Source organism: Pelodiscus sinensis, chromosome 24 (genome assembly GCF_049634645.1).
Source record: "Pelodiscus sinensis isolate JC-2024 chromosome 24, ASM4963464v1, whole genome shotgun sequence".
NCBI classification, from domain to species: domain Eukaryota; kingdom Metazoa; phylum Chordata; order Testudines; family Trionychidae; genus Pelodiscus; species Pelodiscus sinensis.
Genome location: NC_134734.1, coordinates 4,623,030 through 4,640,855, shown reverse-complemented (window position 1 = coordinate 4,640,855; position 17,826 = coordinate 4,623,030). Strand labels below are relative to the sequence as shown.

The 17,826-nt window shown below is 53.7% G+C and overlaps 2 protein-coding genes across 4 annotated transcripts in view; one reads left to right on the top strand and one right to left on the bottom strand.

Moving 5' to 3' along the window:
• LOC112546801 (trypsin-3-like) overlaps positions 1–12,667 on the top strand; it is a 36,555-nt gene extending 23,888 nt beyond the window's left edge. The window contains exons 4-6 of one of the 3 annotated variants that reach the window (XM_075908165.1): positions 1,703–1,956; positions 2,529–2,665; positions 12,262–12,667. In XM_075908165.1, coding sequence (XP_075764280.1) covers positions 1,703–1,956; positions 2,529–2,665; positions 12,262–12,324 — 454 coding nt within the window. In that variant the 3' untranslated portion in view covers positions 12,325–12,667. Of the gene's footprint in view, positions 1–1,702; positions 1,957–2,528; positions 2,666–3,240; positions 3,910–12,261 lie in introns of those variants that run through there. The other 2 variants (XM_075908162.1, XM_075908163.1) reach the window with 2 other exon arrangements.
• LOC102446377 (trypsin-3-like) lies at positions 8,304–16,717 on the bottom strand. The gene is given in 7 exon segments (XM_025187719.2): positions 8,304–9,641; positions 9,643–9,699; positions 10,342–10,478; positions 12,036–12,292; positions 13,571–13,739; positions 15,281–15,370; positions 16,669–16,717. Coding segments are annotated over 6 exon segments (777 nt in total). The 5' UTR covers positions 15,327–15,370; positions 16,669–16,717; the 3' UTR covers positions 8,304–9,530.
• Positions 16,718–17,826: the final 1,109 nt, after the last annotated feature.

Below are 17,826 nucleotides of genomic sequence, written 5' to 3'. Positions count from 1 at the left end.
GAGGCAGATGTGACTGGTTGCCATTCTCAGGGCTCCAGCATATAGATTTGAGTTGGCAGGAGCAGGCCACGGTGACCCAGCACAAGGGAAAATAAAAATAACCATGTAAAGTGGGTCGCAAAAGGAGGGGGAGCAGATAGCAAGTGTGAAAAACCAGGACACTTTTTTTCAATGTGTTCTCTCCCTCAGGCCCTGTCCCACCTGCCAGGGGCCTGTTTTCTCTCTCCAGACCTCACCCCACCCCCCAGGGCCTGTTCTTTTCCGCCAGGCTCTGCCCTGCCGGTCAGGGGCTGTTTCTCTTCTCCAAGTCCAGCCACCAGGGGCCTACCAGTGACCTTTTTTCTCTCCCTTCCAGCACTGCAGCCAAGAACCAGGAGGGGGGAAAGGATCTGTGGCGGTGGGAGGGGAGGGGGGGCTATTTACGCAGAGTGCTGCCAGGCAAGTTGGTGAAGCCCCAGCCCTGCTGGTCTCTCCTTTGCTGTGCAGCCGCCTCCCAGTGGCCACTCTCATACCGTGTCCCTATGAACAGCAGCCCCTCCCTTTGGCTGTGTCTACACTGGCATGAATTTCCGGAAATGCTTAAAACGGAACACTATTCTGTTTTCAGTTTTTCCGGAAAAGGAGCGTCTACATTGGCAGGCTGCTTTTCCGGAAAAGCCCTTTTTCCGGAAAAGCATCTGTGGCCAATGTAGACGCGCTTTTCCGGAAAAGAGCTCTGATCGCCATTTTCGCCAAGACTACTGGGCTGTCTACACTGGCCCTTTTCCGGAACAGTGTTCCAGAATAAGGACTTATGCCCGAGCGGGAGCAGAATAGTTTTTCCGGAATAGTGGCTGATTTTGTACAGTAGAGCATTGTTGCTTTTCCGGAAATTCAAGGGCCAGTGTAGACAGCTCGCTGATTTTCCGGAATAAGCGGCTGATTTTCCGGAATAAGTGGCCCAGTGTAGACACAGCCTTTGTGTGTTATGGAAACCAGTCCTTTTCCAGGGACTTCCGGTTATCCTGGCACAGCCAAACCCTGACCTCACTTTGGCTATGTCTAGACTGCATCCCTCTGTCAACAGAGGGGTGCAAATGAAGCACATAGAAATTGCTAATGAAGCAGGGATTTAAATATCCCACACTTCATTAGCATAAACATGGCTGCTGCTTTTTTCGACAAGGAGTTTTGTTGACAAAAACATCAGTCTGGATGAGTTTCTGTTGACAATAAACCCTTTTTCGACAGATCCTGTATGCCTCAGTAAATTAGGTCTACAGGATCCGTCAAAAAAAGGTTTATTGTTGACAGATCCACATCTAGACTGTCGTTTTTTGTCAACAAAACTGTGTTGAAAAAACGTCGACCATGTTTATGCCAATAAAGCGTGGGATATTTAAATCCGAGCTGGAAAAAAGTGGCAGCCATGTTTATGCAAATGAAGCGGGGGGGATTTAAATCCCCGATTCATTTGCAATTGCGCTGTGTCTGATTTGCATCCCTTTTACGGAAAAGGGATGCAGTCTAGACACAGCCACAGAGAGACAGACACACTCTAATAGATATAGATATAGATATAGATATAGATATAGATATAGATATAGATATAGATATAGATATAGATATAGATATCACTTGGCCCAATTCTAGATGTGTACCCATTTTGACCTTGGAATAGCCTCTCACCATTCATCTCTTCCTTTGTCCTCTCTCCATGCAGCTCAGTGCAGGTGCATCTGGGGGATTATAATTTACAGGTAAAGGAAGGCACAGAACAGATTAGAAGAATCCGCAGCTACTTCATGCACCCCAAGTATAACCTCCGCCGCCTTGACTATGATTTCATGCTTCTGGAGCTGGATAAGCCTGTTCGACTCAACAACTTTGTGAAAACGATCCGCCTGGCGACCCGTTGTCCCGCTCCTGGAACGCGATGCAGAGTCTCAGGATGGGGCATCACCAACTTTCCCAAAAGTATGCTGGGCCATAGAGGGGAGGAGACGAGGTTGGGTTCTTCATGGGGAGAAGGTGGAAGTTCTTTCAGGAGACCGTGTCCTAGTCAAAATGTTTCCTTTCGGAATGTCCTTTCCTTTTGTTTTCAAAACATTTTAAAAACTTAAGAGATGTGCTTCAAATCCAAAGAAAGTACTAAAATACCATATAGATCTCTTTGAAACTCTTCATTTGCCCTGAAATTAGGGGTTTTTTTCTATGCATTTTCTGTTCATCAACAATTTCCTTTTTTGGAAAACGAACATGGACAGATCCCAGCTGGGTTAATGGACCATAGCTCCATTGAGTGAATGGGGCAGATCCCAACTGGGTTAATGGGCCATAGCTCCATTGGAGTGAATGGGGCAGATGCCAGCTGGGTCAATGGGCCATAGCTCCATTGAGTGAATGGGGCAGATCCCAGCTGAGTCAATGGGCCGTAGCTCCACTGGAGTGAGTGGAGCTGTGTCAGTTTATATCAGCGAAGGGCCTTACTCTACGTTTACTTCTCCTGCGCCTTGTACTGGAACTCTTCTTTTCCTGTCTTTGCCCAGACCACACGCTAGGCAACCTGCAGTGTGCAGATCTCCGCACCATCAGCCGGACCAGGTGTCTTGAGCCTTACCCAGGCCGGATCACAGAGAACATGCTCTGCGCTGGCATGGAACGTGGCAGCATCAGGTCATGCCAGGTAAGAAGGTGTCCTGGGGGTGGGGGGAAGGTGCCGGGTGCCAGAACTCCCACGGCTCAATGCTCTTTATCCAACACAACCTCCGAATTCTTCTCAGCCTTCTACAGAGGGGCCATCATCACTCGGTCCCAGCCCCAGCCCCAGCCCGGCTTTGTGCCTTGTGGATGAGCAGCCAGGCTGCCCCCCAGCTGCATTGAGCCCTCAGTGCTGGGCCCATCCCCCTACTAGGGCTGTCTGACCCCCTGCTCAGCTGTAGGAGCCATTTCTGCCCTGAATTCCTTCCTATGTGGGTGTCTTTGCCACCCTCTGCTAAAGGGGATGAGTCCATATGTGTGTGTGTGTGTGTGTGTGTGTGTGTGTGTGTGTGTGTGTCTCTGCCGCCCCCTGCTGGAGGGCATGAAGCCTGCTCTGTATGTGTTCATGTGTATACGTGTACCTGGACGCTATGTGTCCTGGGGTGAGCGTAGGTGTGTGGGTGTGCGCATTTGTGTCCTTGCTGAAGGGGAGTGGCTCAGCTCAGTGCGCATGCGCTGGGGTGCAGTTGTGGTTGCTGACACTCAGCATTGTCTCCGCAGGGCGATTCAGGAGGCCCGCTGGTCTGCAAGGGGAGGCTGCAGGGCCTGGTCTCCTGGGGGGGCCCCATCTGTGTCCTACCAGAAAAGCCTGGCGTCTACGCCAAAGTCTGCAAAGCCGTCCGGTGGGTGAGGGACACCATACGGAGGAGGTGCTCTGGGTTGGACTGAGAGCTCCCAGCATGTCACACCCGCTTCAGTAACCCTCCAACCCCCACCCCAGCCGTGCCGCTCCTCCCCTGTCTGCCGCACCCAGCGTGTGCTCACTAGGGCGCGGGGAGCTGGCCGGGGTGGGACGGGGATGGGGCGCTGCAGTGTGGCCAGTCCAAAGCAGCCAACAGTTACTAGCCAGACCTGGCATAATCCTGAGCCTGGGTGGAAAATGGGTGAGTGGTTCACACAGCATGAATCAGCCTGACAATTGTGAGACTGGCTTGAAAAAATCACCAGACCCGCTTGAAATTCACAAGGAACGTGCCCAAAGGTGGACTGGATTTAGATGTTCACCACCCTTCCCAGTGCACTCAGCACATGAGGGTCCAGCTGCTAAACCTGACTCTTTCGCGTGGTTCTTTGCCCACCAATCTGACCCTGCACAGGGACGTGCTGTTTGAAAGTTCTATTGTCACTTGGCCTCAATAAAACCTTTGGGAAAAAACGTGTCAGGTCCCATTGTCATTTCGAGCATTTCGTTTTCACTTTGCTGTTACGGGCAACTCTGCCTGTAGGAAAACCTTTTCCCTCTCTGCAGGGCTGAGCAGGGAGTAGGTGTTCGGGGAAGCTGGTGAAACCTTCATGACGGGAGGTGATTGAGAGCAGGCTGGACGTGCAGCTGTCAGGGACGGTCGCAATGCGCTGTCTGCTGACGCAGCCTGGGGCAATGGGCTTCTCTCCATGATCTTTCGAGGTCCCTGCTGTCCCTCCACAGCTCCGAGTTTGTGGCTCGCTGGGACTACGGGGGCTGGGTGGGTAGGGCAGGTGGAGGGATCCGGCATGGAGACGTGGAAATGGCTGAGTGACAGGAGCTGCAGCACGACGACTAAGTCGGAGGCAATGACGAGGGGAGGGGGTCAGGAGGCTCCTGGCTGGCAGCTTGGACTGAGCTCAGGACCATTTGCAAGGGGGGACCGAGGGAGCAGTGAGGGAGCCCCTGGCTGGCTGCAGGGTGGGTGAGGACTGAGACGGGGGGAAGCCCCAGAGAATAGTGGCTCCAAGGGGGAAGCCTGAGGATACAGCCCAACCCAGGGCTGAGATTCTGTAAAGACAGAGCCGCAGGTGGGGCTAGAAACCCGCTGGGAAGCACTAAAAGGGGCCACTAGAGGATAAAGTGGAGATTCCACTACTTTCCTAGGGAACCATCCCAGCGCTTCCCCAACCATCCCCATCCCAGCGCTTCCCCACTCTCCTAGGGAAAGAGTTTTTCCTAAGATCCAACCTAGACCTCCCCCACTGTAACTTGAGCCCATTGCTCCTTGTTCTGCATCTGTCACTACTGAGAACAGCCTCTCTCCAGCTCTTTGGAACCTCCCTTCAGGAAGTTGAAGGCTGGTCTCAAATCCCCCCTCACTCTTCGCTTCTGCAGACTAAACAGACCCAACTCCCTCAGCCTCTCCTCGTAGGTCATATGCTGACCCCCTAATCATTTTGGTCCCCCTCCACTGGACCCTTTCCAATGTATCCACATCCTTTCTATAGTGGGGGGTCCGGACACAATACTCAAGGTGTAGCCTCACCAGAGCTAAATAAAGGGGAACAATCACATCTCTAGATCTGCTGGCAATGCTCCTCCTAATGCACCCAAATATGCCATTAGCCTTGTTGGCTACAAGGGCACACTCTTGATTCATATCCAGCTTCTCATCCACTGTAACCCCCAGGTCCTTTTCTGCTGAACTGCTACTTAGCCAGTCGGTCCCCAGCCTGTAACAACGCTTGGGATTCTTCCGTCCCAAAGGCAGGACTCTGCACTAGTGCTTGTTGATCCTGATTTCTTTTGGCCTAATGGCCTAATCCTTCAATTCGTCTATCCCTGCCCTCCAGCATATCTAAGCAGCCCTGAATTTCCCATGGAACGGGAACCTCATTTTCCAGCCAGCTGTGGTTTATGAGTGCAATCCACCTCTCTTTTCTCTGTCACAGCCTCTTTTTCTCTAGAATCAGCCTGTGCTTTCCCCATCTTTTGCCATTAGTATCTCTTGCCCCAAGAGTTCAAAATCAGCAAGTCTGGGCCCAACCCAAAGTTGTGAGATTGACTGAAAAAAACCCACAGAATTAAAATAAATAAACCACCACCAAACAACCAACCAATAGAGCTTGGGCTTGTTTATTCACAGTTTTTTGATGGATCTAAGCGTTGGCTTCCCAGCTTCCCCTCCCCAACCCTCAATCTAGAAAGTGATTTTTTGTTTTTGCCTAAACCTCAGATTCCCATGAGTCACGTGATCCAGGAGCTCGAGGCTTTGTGAAACCCACCCATCCTCATGAGACTTGTCCTAAAATCATGTGAGATTTGGGTCCATGAGTCTCATCATTGCCAGATCTTGAAGTTTGACATGGGGTTGTTAATGGCTTTACGTAAGTTCATCCATCTAGAAGCAAAGTAAGTCGCCCAGACTCAGAGGATGGGGGACTCTACCCAGACTAGCAGTTACTCTCAGAGCCCTGGTCTACACTAGGGAGTTTTTTGAAATAACTCCCCTTATTTTGAAATAACAAGTAGAGTGTCCACACTACTCATAGACTCATAGACTTTAAGGTCAGAAGGGACCATTATGATAATCTAGTCTGACCCCCTGCACAGTGCAGGCCACAGAATCTCACCCACCCCCTCCTAGAATAATCCTCTCACCTATACCTCAGATATTGAAGCCTTCAAATACTTTGAAGACCCCAAGATGCAGAGAATCCTCCAGCTGTGATCTGTGCCCCATGCTACAGAGGAAGGCGAAAAACCTCCAGGGTCTCTGCCAATCTACCCAGGAGGAAAATTCCTTCCTGACCCCAAATACGGCGATCAGCTAAACCCTGAGCATGTGGGCAAGACTTACCAGCCAGACAGCCAGAAAATCCTCTATAGTAACTCCTATCAACCCTCCCTTGACCTATTTCCCACTGATAATGAATGGTCAATTAGTTACCAAGATCATATTATCTCATCAAACCATCCCCTTCATAAACCCATCTAGTTTAACTACTGCGCCTGCTATTTCAAAATAATGGGATGGTTATTTTGAAATAAAAACTCCTGCTTTCTACGAGAAATAATGCTAAATTCGCTAAATTATTTTTTAAAATAGCGGTAGTGTGGATGCTTCAGTGCTGCTATTTCAAAATAACGACTCTGAGTCAAGTGACAGAGATGCAGCCGTGTTAGTCTGGTATATATGGTTGTGCCAATTTTCTTCCACAAATTGATCTGAGGAAGTGGGTCTGGCTCACAAAAGCTCATCACCTAATAAACCATCTTGTTAGTCTTTAAAGTGCTACATAGTCCTGTCTTTTGTTTCAGCTACTCTAAGTCAAGGTAGCGTATCCACTTTAAGGGAGCTGGCCTCAAACTCATTTCGAGGCTTCCCCGTAGTGTGGACATGCTATTTCGAAATAGTTACTTTGGAAATTTTTATTTCAAAATACGTTATTTTGAAGTAATTTCCCCAGTGTAGACATGCCCAGAATGATTTGGGGGCTGTGATGGAAAATCAGCTGAATATGACTTCCCAGGGCTTGTCCACACAACAAGCACAACAGCTGTGTAACTGCAGCCTTGTTCCTGGAGTGGCACCTGATAAAACTTGAACTCTATCACGTCTCAGACTTCAAGACTTCATAGCGGCGACAGCTCCTTAGCCCATCCGTACCAAGGCAAGAGACATCCCAGACCCGTGTGTGACATAGGGAATTGGGAAACCCGTCTCATCATTTCTAATCGAATCTCTTCACCGTGAAACCCATCTCACAACTGTCAGGCTGATCTGACGATTTTCAGAGGGAGCCTGTAGCTTTTCAGGTGGATTCCATGATTCTAAAGCAAATCTCAGGAGGTGGAAATCAGCTGCTGATTTTTTTCAACCAATCTTGTGGTTGTCAGGTTGACTCCGGACGTTTTAGCAAACCTCCCCATTCTCAATCAAGCTGATGGTTTTTTTAAAAGTCAATCTTGTGAATTTCAAGCAGGTCTGGTGATCTTTTCAAGCCAGTCTCACAATTGTCGGGCTGATTCATGCTGTGTAAACCACTCACCCAGGGTATGTGTACACTACAGCACTAATTCGAACTAACTTAATTCGAATTAGTTAATTCGAACTAAGCTAATTTGAACTAACACATCTAGACCTAAAAACTAGTTTGAATTAGCGTTTTGCTAATTCGAACTAGCATGTCCACATTGAGTGGACCCTGAACCGAGGTTAAGGCTGGCCGGAAGCAGTGCCGGCAGGGCATCAGATTAGGACTTAGAGCGTGGAGCTGCTGTCTCAGGCTAGCCGAGGGCTGTGCTTAAAGGGACCCAACCCCCCCCCCCAGACAGACAGTTCTCAGGGGTTCCCCGCTTGCAAAGCAGTCCTGGCTTGGAGTGCCCTGAGTGCCCACACTCGGCACATCACAGCACTCGGCCATCAGCCCGGCTGCACTTGCTGCAGGCTGCCATCTGGGGGGTGTGTCAATCGGGGGGCTGCAGGAGAGCTTCCACCCCGAGGAGCCCGCAGAGCCACCCCAGTCCTCCACATTGGGGGCTCGTACCCCATTCCTCCCTCACATCCTTCCACTTACCCGTCCCTAACCCCCACTTCCTGATGTACAAAATAAAGGACACGTGTGTTCAAAAATAGAAACTCCCTTTATTGAACAAAACTCGGGGAGATTGGGAAAAGGAGGCAGTAGAGGGGAAGAGAGAGGGTGGGAGAGGGGAGGGCAACTAAAATGATCAGGGGTTTGGAACAGGTCCCATATGAAGAGAGGCTAAAAAGACTGGGACTTTTCAGCTTAGAAAAGAGGAGACTGAGGGGGGATATGATAGAGGTCTATAAAAGCATGAGTGGTGTGGAGAGGGTGCATAAAGAAAAGTTCTTCATTAGTTCCCATATTAGAAGGACTAGAGGACACCAAATGAAAGGAATGGGTAGCAGGCTTCAAACTAATACCAGAAAGTTCTTCTTCACAAAGCAAATAGTCAACCTGTGGAACTCCTTGCTGCAGGAGGCTGTGAAGGCTAGAACTAGAACAGAGTTTAAAGAGAAGTTAGATAAATTCATGGAGGTTGGGTCCATGGAGTGGTACTAGCCAGGGAGTAGGAATGGTGTCCCTGGCCTCTGTTTGTGGAAGGCTGGAGATGGATGGCACGAGACAAATGGCTTGGTCATTGTTTTGGTCCATCCCCTCTAGGGTACCTAGTGTTGGCCGCTGTTAGCAGACAGGCTACTGGGCTAGATGGACCTTTGGTCTGACCCAGGACGGCCATTGTAAGCTCAGGGCTCAGGGTCTGGGGTCTCAGTGGACCACCTTGATTTTCATGCAAACCTGCTCCTGGGTGGCCAGGCTGGCAGCTCTCCTGCCCTAGCTGGCCACTTTCCTGTGCCTAGTGCGGAGGTCATGGTTGAGGTCCACGATGTCTGCACTAGACCAGGTCGGCGCCCGCCTCTTGTGGACCTGGGCAGGCTCCTGGGAGCCGCCAGCCTGGTCCCGGGAAGAGGGGGAGGGCTGGGTGGCAGCGGGTGGCTGGTTCGTGCCGTGCCAGGTGCAGGGTCTGCTGGCTGGGTGCTGGCAGGCTTGCACCTGGCACGGGCACCGTAGTCAGCCCGTGCCCCTTTAAGGGCTCCGTGGCCGGGAGGGGGACAGACGAGTTTCCCTGGTGGTGCCCAGAGTGGCCACCAGGGCAAGCTGGGAAGGGCTAACCTCCCACTAGTTGGAATTAAGGGGCTACACAGCCCTTAATTCGAACTACTTAATTCGAACTACTTAGTTCGAATTAAGCGCTCCGCTAGTTCGAATTAAATACGAACTAGTGGTTTGCCTGTGTAGCGCCTATTAAAGTTAATTCAAACTAACGTCTGTTAGTTCCAATTAACTTTGTAGTGTAGACATACCCCCATTTCCCACCCAGGCTCAGGATTATGCCAGGTCTGGCTAGTAACAGTTGGCTGCTTTGGACTGGTCACACTGCAGCGCCCCATCCCCGTCCCACCCCGGCCAGCTCCCCACGCCCTAGTGAGCACATGCTGGGTGCGGCAGCCAGGGGAGGAGCACGGTGGGGTGGGGGCTGGAGGGTTACTGGAGCGGGTGTGACACTCTGGGAGCTCTCAGTCCGACTCTGACAGCCTCTTCTGTATGGTGTTCTTCACCCACTCGGCAGCTTTGCAGACATTGGCGTAGACCCCAGGCTGTCCAGGCAGGCCACAGATGTCCCCCCCCCCAGGAGACCACACCCTGCAGCATCCCGTTGCAGACCAGCGGGCCTCCTGAATCGCCCTGCGGAGACAATGCCAAGCGTCAGCAACCACAACCGCACCCCAGACACGGGGACTCAGTCCCTCCACAGGGGGCACGCACACAGAGCAGACTCATACCTTCCAGCAGGGGGCGGCAGGGTCACGCCGGCACTAAGCATGCTAAGGAGCGGTCATTGGGCTAGTCATGAAGTCGATACAATTGTATTGACTATGCGATTAGCGGATAAGGGCCGCTCTACAGAGCCACCACGGGGGTAGTTCCCCGAGCTGGCGTGAGCCCGGACTGAGCAGTCCTGGCTTGTGCCAGCTCCAGAGTGCTGAGCATCTGCCTGTGAAATGCCGTCGGGCCCTGGCCACATTTAAATGCAGAGTCACAGCATGGGTGGTTCCTGGAGCCGGAGCAAGCCTGCTCTTTCCCTGCTTGCACTGGGTCCAGCAACCCTTGTTCATGGGCCACTGTCAACAGGGCTGCTGCTGGAGCAGCCTCCTCTCCCTCCCCGTTGCCTCTGATAGGGCAGTGGGGCGGGGGTAGGCAGACGGCACTGCAGAGACGGTGCTTCAGCTGGCTCCCCCAGCACCGGCTCCTGTTCGCTCCCCCACTGCTGCCCCTCAGCAGTTGAGTACTCGACTACTCGCTGACATCCCTAATAGACACACGTACCTTGCACGAGCCGATGCCGCCCTGCTCCACACCAGCGCAGAACATGTTCTCCGTGATCTTGCCTGGGTAAGTCTCAAGACACCTGGCCTGGCTGACGGTGTAGATATCCGCGCACTGCAGGACGTCTGTTGGCTGGCCTGGGCAATGGCAGGAAAAGAAGAGTTTCAATACAAGGTGCAGAAGAAGAAAACTTAGTGTAAGGCCCTCAACTGGTGTAAACCGACACAGATCCATGACCCCAATGGAGCTACGGCCCATTGACCCAGCCAGGATCTGTCCCATTGACTCCAGTGGAGCTACGGCCCATTGACCCAGCCAGGATCTGTCCCATTGACTCCAGTGGAGCTATGGCCCATTGACCCAGCCGGGATCTGTCCCATTGACTCCAGTGGAGCTACGGCCCATTGACCCAGCCAGGATCTGTCCTATTGACTCCAGTGGAGCTACGGCCCATTGACCCAGCTGGGATCTGCCCCATTGACTCCAGTGGAGCTACGGCCCATTGACCCAGCCGGGATCTGCCCCATTGACTCCAGTGGAGCTACGGCCCATTGACCCAGCTGGGATCTGCCCCATTGACTGCAGTGGAGCTACGGCCCATTGACCCAGCCAGGATCTGTCCCATTGACTCCAGTGGAGCTACGGCCCATTGACCCAGCCGGGATCTGCCCCATTGACTCCAGTGGAGCTATGGCCCAATGACCCAGCTGGGATCTGCCCTATTGACTGCAGTGGAGCTACAGCAGATTCCAATCATGTAGCGATCTGGCCATGTTCATTTTCCAAAAAAGATAATTGTGGGTGAAGAGAAAAGGCAGAAACCCCGCTCCCCAGTTTATGGCCAATGAATGTGTAACCCACATCGTCTGGGTGTGGTCACGCCCAACGGCATGGCAGGGGGCGCAAATTGCCCAGGCCCACCAATTGAAATTGTGGTCAGAGTAGTGCTCTGTGGACTCCGCACAGCTCTGAGGGTTGGCTGCCTCAGCTCTGCCCAAGGCCCTGCCCCGTCAGTGATGCAAACCTCCCTTTCCTCCCCCCCCCCCCGCTCCTTGCCCTGTTGCCCATGGATGCTCTTGGTTTCCCCGGGTGTTCAGAACAGTCCCCCCTAGTGACACAGTGACCAATTGGACAGAGAGTAATGACTCAGCTCTTCCGGTCTTAGCTAGGAGCCCCTTGGCTTCTCGCTCCTGCTCCAGAAGTTGCAGGTTCAGTTCTGCCTTTTGGCATTACACAGTTTCATGCAGTTCTAGCATTATGAGCCATTTTAATATTTCCCTTTGAGGCGAATTGCGTGCGAAGCTTTAGAACTGCCTTGCAAAGGAAGGGAAAGGAAAGCTCCTAAAGGAGGCCTTCCAAATGGAAACAAAATCTACCCATCATAGAAGACGGGAAGAACCCTCTGGAAGCATCGAGTCCAGCCCCCTGCCCCAAGAAGGACCAGCCCATCAAGCCTTTGCATCTCAGAGGGTTCACATGCAAAGGTCTTTCAGAATATTTGTTTTGGAATTGACCCCAAATCAGGGGGACAATTTGGTGGTTTCAAAGCTGCGTTTTTCACCAACGCTGATTCCCCCCAGAGAAGCCAAAGACCCCTGAGAGCTTGTTATCAAGGTCTCCAGAAGGAGCTTCCACCTCCTCCCCCTGAGGAACCCGACCTCGTCCCCTCCCCTCCCCTCTTGGCCCCAGCGTACTTTGGGTGGAGTTGATGGAGCCCCATCCTGAGACTCTGCATTGCAATCCAGGATCAGGACAATGGGTCGCCAGGTGGATTGTTTTCACAAAGTTGTTGAGCTGAGCAGGCTTCTGCAACTCCACAAGCATGAAGTCGTTGTCACTAGGGCTGCGGACGTTATACTCCGGGTGCACAAAGACATTTTTAATTGTTAGAATCTGTTCCGTGTCTTCCTTCACCCGTAGATCGTATTTCCCCAGATGCACCTGCAACGTCCTGCATGGAGACAGGACAAAGGAAGAACATGAGAACATAAGAGCAGCTATTCTGGGTCAGACCAAAGGTCCATCTAGCCCTGTGTTCTGTCTGCCGACCGTGACCAATGCCAGATGCCCCAGAGGGAGGGATCACAACAGGTAATCCTCACGTGATTCCTCCCCCATTACCCACCTCCAGACAAACAGAGGCCAGTGACACCATCCCTACCCATCCTGGCTAATCGCCATTGATGAACCTAACCTCCATGAATCTATCTAGCTCCTTTTTGAACTCTGTTAAAGTCCTGGTCTTTACCACATCCTTTGGCAAGGAGTTCCACGGGTTGACTGTGTGCTGAGTGAAGACAAATTTCCTGTTGTTCGTTTGAAACCTGCTGCCTATTCATTTCATTTAGTGGCCCCTAATTCTTCTATTAACAATATATGAGATCAATGGGTGGCTATTCAAGGGCCTGTAACATATTATTTACGTGCTTTAACGTGTTTTTCTAAATGCAATAGAGGTACCTGCTGAGTCCTAGCAAACAGAGTCAGGGCACACAGAGGGGAGGGGAAGGACAGATCTCTCTGCAGTATTGACAGAGCTCTAGAAAGGAAACCCCCATTGCTTTCAATGTTGAGGCACCCCATGGTTCTGGACACCCCACCTCCATTCCAGGGATTTCATTCTCATCGAGTAGTTCCCGGAGCCCCTCACAGCCCGTCTCTTCCGCTGTCCAGCCCTCAGCTGGGGGGTGGGCACACTTGGGCGTTAGCCTTGCGGGGTGCACAAGGCTTGGGGCCTCAGCCACGTGGGAGGCGCTGGGACTCAGGGTTCCAGGGTTTAGCTACTGGGCCCCATGGACTCCCTGAACCACAGTGGGCCTCAGGCACACCCCTCCCCCAGCTTGAGAACTAACAGCATCCGGCCGGAGTCAAGGGAAAATCTTTCCCACAGCTCCCCCCCATTCCATCCAGCTCCTCGGCCGCCCGCCCACGAGCCGGCAGCAGGAACCACACGGTGTAACGCTGGGGAGTGCAGGGCCTGTTCCCTCCTGCCCACGCCGCAGGGCAGACCAATACGGGCACATCTGCAGAAAGTGGCTGGAAAACCACAGCTGGTGCAGAGAAGAAAAATGCTTTGAGGGCTGGAAAACAATAGAGGTGGCTGGGGCTGGGTTGGGGGAAAAGAGGGAGACGTGGGCATGGATGGAGGACACCACGGGAGAAGATAAGATCTGGGGACGTGGGTAATTCCCAGGCATCCCCATCCCTCTCCACCCCCGCACTGACTTACCCAATGTCAATGTTGCAGTGTGCAGCAGTTAGCACCCACTTCGGGTGCACCAGGCTCCCACTACAGATGTTGTTGCCGTTCCTGAGGAGAGCCGCTTGGTAGGGCTGCAAGCCAACGCCGCAGAGCTTCTCCCCGAGGACTCGTTCTTCATTCTTCTCTGAGAATGAGGCTGCAATGGAGAGAAGCCATGAGCAGGAAAAGGGGCGGGGCAAGTATCAGGCATGTCCCTGAGGATTGGCTGGCCACAGGATGACTATGAGCCACCGCTCACACGCTTGAGACATTCATAGGAGCAGGGCCTGGACTAGCGACCCAGGAGGCACCTTCATTTTGCAAGGTTCAAACCATTTTCCAGTCATTTTTTGGACTACTTGGCAGCCGGGACTTGAACTTTCACTAGGGAAGAGCCCTGGGGCAGGGAAAAGCCTTTTGCTGTTCACATGAAAATCCACCTGGATTTGCTGAGATGCTCCGGAGAGCAGGGGGAGTGGTCAGGGACTGGCCTTTCTAGGCTTTCCCGCCACACAAATAATTAAAACTGCCCAAGTTTTTCAGAAGGAATGTGTTCCCTCCAGAGACAGCCATTTTCTCAAAGTTGAAAATGTCTACGGGATTGTGTTGTATGGGATGCGAATGGTTTAAAAATAGATCGAAATGAGCTAATCGTCTGAAGAGACCAGCGGTTCCCAAACTTTTCGGCATCACGCCCCCTTTTTGATTTTTGAGAAACCCTCCCAAAAAAATCGCAGCAAAGCTTGGGGTGGGATTGACGGGGGTGTTTTTGGCTGGGTTGCCTCGTGCCCCCCCTGGAATTTCTTCATGCCCCCTCGGGGGGGGGCACACCCCCCAGTTTGGGAACCCATGGTCTAGACTATCAAACTATGTCTCCCAGGCAGGGCTGGATAAAGGGGGGAGCTAGCCGGGCAGCTGCCCGGGGTACCAAACTATGGGGGTGCCTGATTGAAGTGGTAAGGGGCACCACTTCAGTCAGGCGCCCCACATAGGTTGGTGCCTGGGGGGTGGCACCGCACATGCGCTGCACGCCCAGGGTTGCGGCGCCCCTTACCATGTCAATCAGGCGCCGCGTGCCCGGGGGTGGGGCCGCGCATGTGCCATGTGTCTGCTGCCCTGGGTGCAAGTATGGCTTGGTCCGGCACTGCTCCCAGGATGCATCCTGACCAGGGACTCCCATGATGCACAAGCCACTCCTCACCAAGAGGCGCCTGGTGCTTTATGGGATACGCAGTCTGGCCTTTGTGACTTTTTTGCTTGGTTGCACATTTTTCTTTGGAGATTTGCCATTCTATGAGCAATGATGCTCGATAAAAGTGACAGTTTTAAAAGCGCTTTACATTTTAAGACATCGAAATCTCAGTGAAACAGATTCCCCCTCCCCCTCCAGAAATATTTTTGTTTGTGGGAAATGTCTGTTTCCTTGTGCCTTGATTTGAGATAAAAGCACATTGTGAAATCATGGCTCCCTGCCTGTTCCGGGAACAATAAACACAAATTAGAATATATTAATTCCCTTATGTAACCTGGGGACTTGATAAAGGGACTGCCAGGAATTTTGCATTTCCTGAGCAGCAACTTGTCTTCAGAAAAATCTTTGAGACGTTTCTGAAGGGCCTGCGGTAAAACCACAGGACCCGCTCACCCTGCCCCATGTTGGCTTCTCACGGGGGGAGAGGGGGAGAGGCTTTTTCCTACCTGCCGTTGCCCCGGCGACCAGCACGGCAAGGACCAGCAGCTGCATGGCGGCGGTGGCGATGGACACAGTCAGTGGCGTCGCTGGGTTCACTGCAGAGAAATAGATAGGAAGGGAATCGTTGGCCCTGAGTGTCTTAAGGAGGGCGGCTGCCTCACAGGTAAGTTGCTCGCTCTGGTGTCAGGAAAGCGATGTTTGAGTCCGTTCTTCCTCCTACTTCCTCTGCCCCTTGGCAGCCCTGCCTATCCCGGGAGGTTATTGCAGGGAATGGGGACGTGGGCGTATAGATGCGCTGTACGGTCTAATGCAGGGGTGGGGAACTTTTTTTGGGTCAGGGCCACTGTCCCACAGAAAAATCAGTCGGGGACTGCACACACGGGAGAAGCGGGGGAAAAACCCCTCGCTGTGGCCCCCGACTGAGTGGGAGAAAGACACTCCACATGCGCACCAGAGCCTGGGGGGGGGGGGCAGCCTGCTAGATTTTATGCACTCTAGCCCCCGGGGGAGGGTAGCAGGGGGTCTGGAGCACCAGCCTGGGCTCCCCAATGCTGTGGGGGGGGGGACCTGAAACCTGAGAGCTGGATCCAGGCAAGCCAAGGGCCACATCCGGCCTCCGGGCCTGAGGTTCCCTTCCTCTGCCCGGTTTTAGCCTCCCTTGCCCCCCAGATCTGATCTGTTGGGGCGGAAAGCCACAGGTCAAAGGCTTCCCTGAGCTGGCTGGAGCCAACCTGTTCTCCTTCAATGTGCTGCCACAATAACAAAGGAGGGCAACTCCCCCCAAACCAGCTTGTTAAAAGAGAAATGACTAGATCTAAGGTGCCCGCTGGCCTCCATTACTGTAGCACCTTGGAGCTATTGCCGTATTTCTCCCCAGAGCTCCTTCATGAGGCTGGGCAGGGCTACGATCCCCACCGTATAGATGGGGAAACTGAGGCACGGAGCAGCTACGCGATTGGGCCCAGGTAGTACAGAGAGGCTGCAGTGGCCCAGCAGTAAGAAGACAGCTGAGCAGTGAACCACCAAACCATCCGTCTCTACTGTGTGCCCCATTCCACCCCGTAATCATCCGAATACACAGCCATGCCCCTGTGGCAGCCCATTGTCTCCCCAAAACAGAGCACTGCCCCCTGGCTCCCCATAATTACGGAATCATAGAACACTAGAGCTGGAAGGGACTTTGGGAGGTCATCGATGCGAGTCCCTTGCCCTCCTGGCAGGACCTAGCACCGTCTGGACCATCCCTGGTAGATGTCTATAATCACCCCATTACATGGCGGTGCTCTAACTCGCCACCCAACCTTGCTCTTGCAACCTCCGCGTTCTCCTTTCCACCTCATCACCATGACTCTCCCCGCCAGCCAGCCTGACTGCGGGATAGCCCCTGCTTCACCTGTAACGCCTGGCAGGGGGCTTTCAGGAGCGGAAGAGGCTTCGGCAGTCGCGTCTTGGAGAAAGCTGAGGATGTTTTGGGACGGGTTCCTTTATATCGCGGAGAAATGGCCCGGCCCGGTGAGTCATACCCGTGATTGCCATATCGGGGAAGCTGTCCCACATGTCGAGAACTAGGCACCTCCCTCCACCCCAATCCTGGGGATCAATGGGACCAATCCGGTATTTGTCCCCACCTCTGTCCTGTGACTTGGAACCTGTTCTCCATGTCCCCAACCCCCACATCTAAACCTCCTCCGTTGCCCCAAGCGAATCTCTGAACCATCCACCTAGCCCTAGAGCGTGGTCCTCAACACAGTACCTACGGGCGCCATGGCGCCCTCCAGGCCATTTCTGTGCACCCGCCGAGTGATCGGGGCCAGCCCTGGCACGTGGTGCATGGGCGGTGCCAGTCCCTGGGTATGCGGTACATGGGCTGTGCTGGCCCTGGGCGTGTGGCGTATGAGCGTGCCCACCCCTAGACACATGGCACAGGAGCGGTGCCAGCACCAGGCGCGCAGTGCATGGGCGCTGCTGGCTCCTGAGTGTGCGGCACAGGTGTGGCACCAGACCCAGGAGTGCGGCGCATGGGTGGCACCGGCACCGGGCATGCGGCGTATGGGCGGGCCTGGCCCCAGGTGCATAGTGCAAGGGCAGTGCTGGCCCCATGGCGCATGGTACAGGCGTGGCGCTGGCCCCGGGCACGCAGCACATGGGTAGCCCCACCCCTGGGTGTGCGGTGCATGGGCTGTGCCGGCCCCGGGCGCACAGTGTATGGGCGTCCCCTCCCCTGTGCACACAGCGCAGGAGCAGCGCTGGCCCCAGGTGCGCAGTGCGTGGGTGATGCCAGCTCCTGAGCGTGCGGCACAGGAGCGGCGCCGGCCTCGGGAGTGCAGCGCATAGGTGGCACCGGCACTGGGCATGCAGCATATGGGTGGCCCCGCCCCCGTGCGCGTGCACAGCCCCGCCCCCCGGCACGTGTGCCTCCCCGCCCCCAGGTGCCCGGCACATGAGTGGCCCGGCCCCTGGGCGCTCAGCAGCCCCAAAAGGTTGGGGACCACTCCTCTGTCTGGTATCCTGACTCGGCCTGACGAAGGCCGTTGGTCTGTGGCTCTGCTCT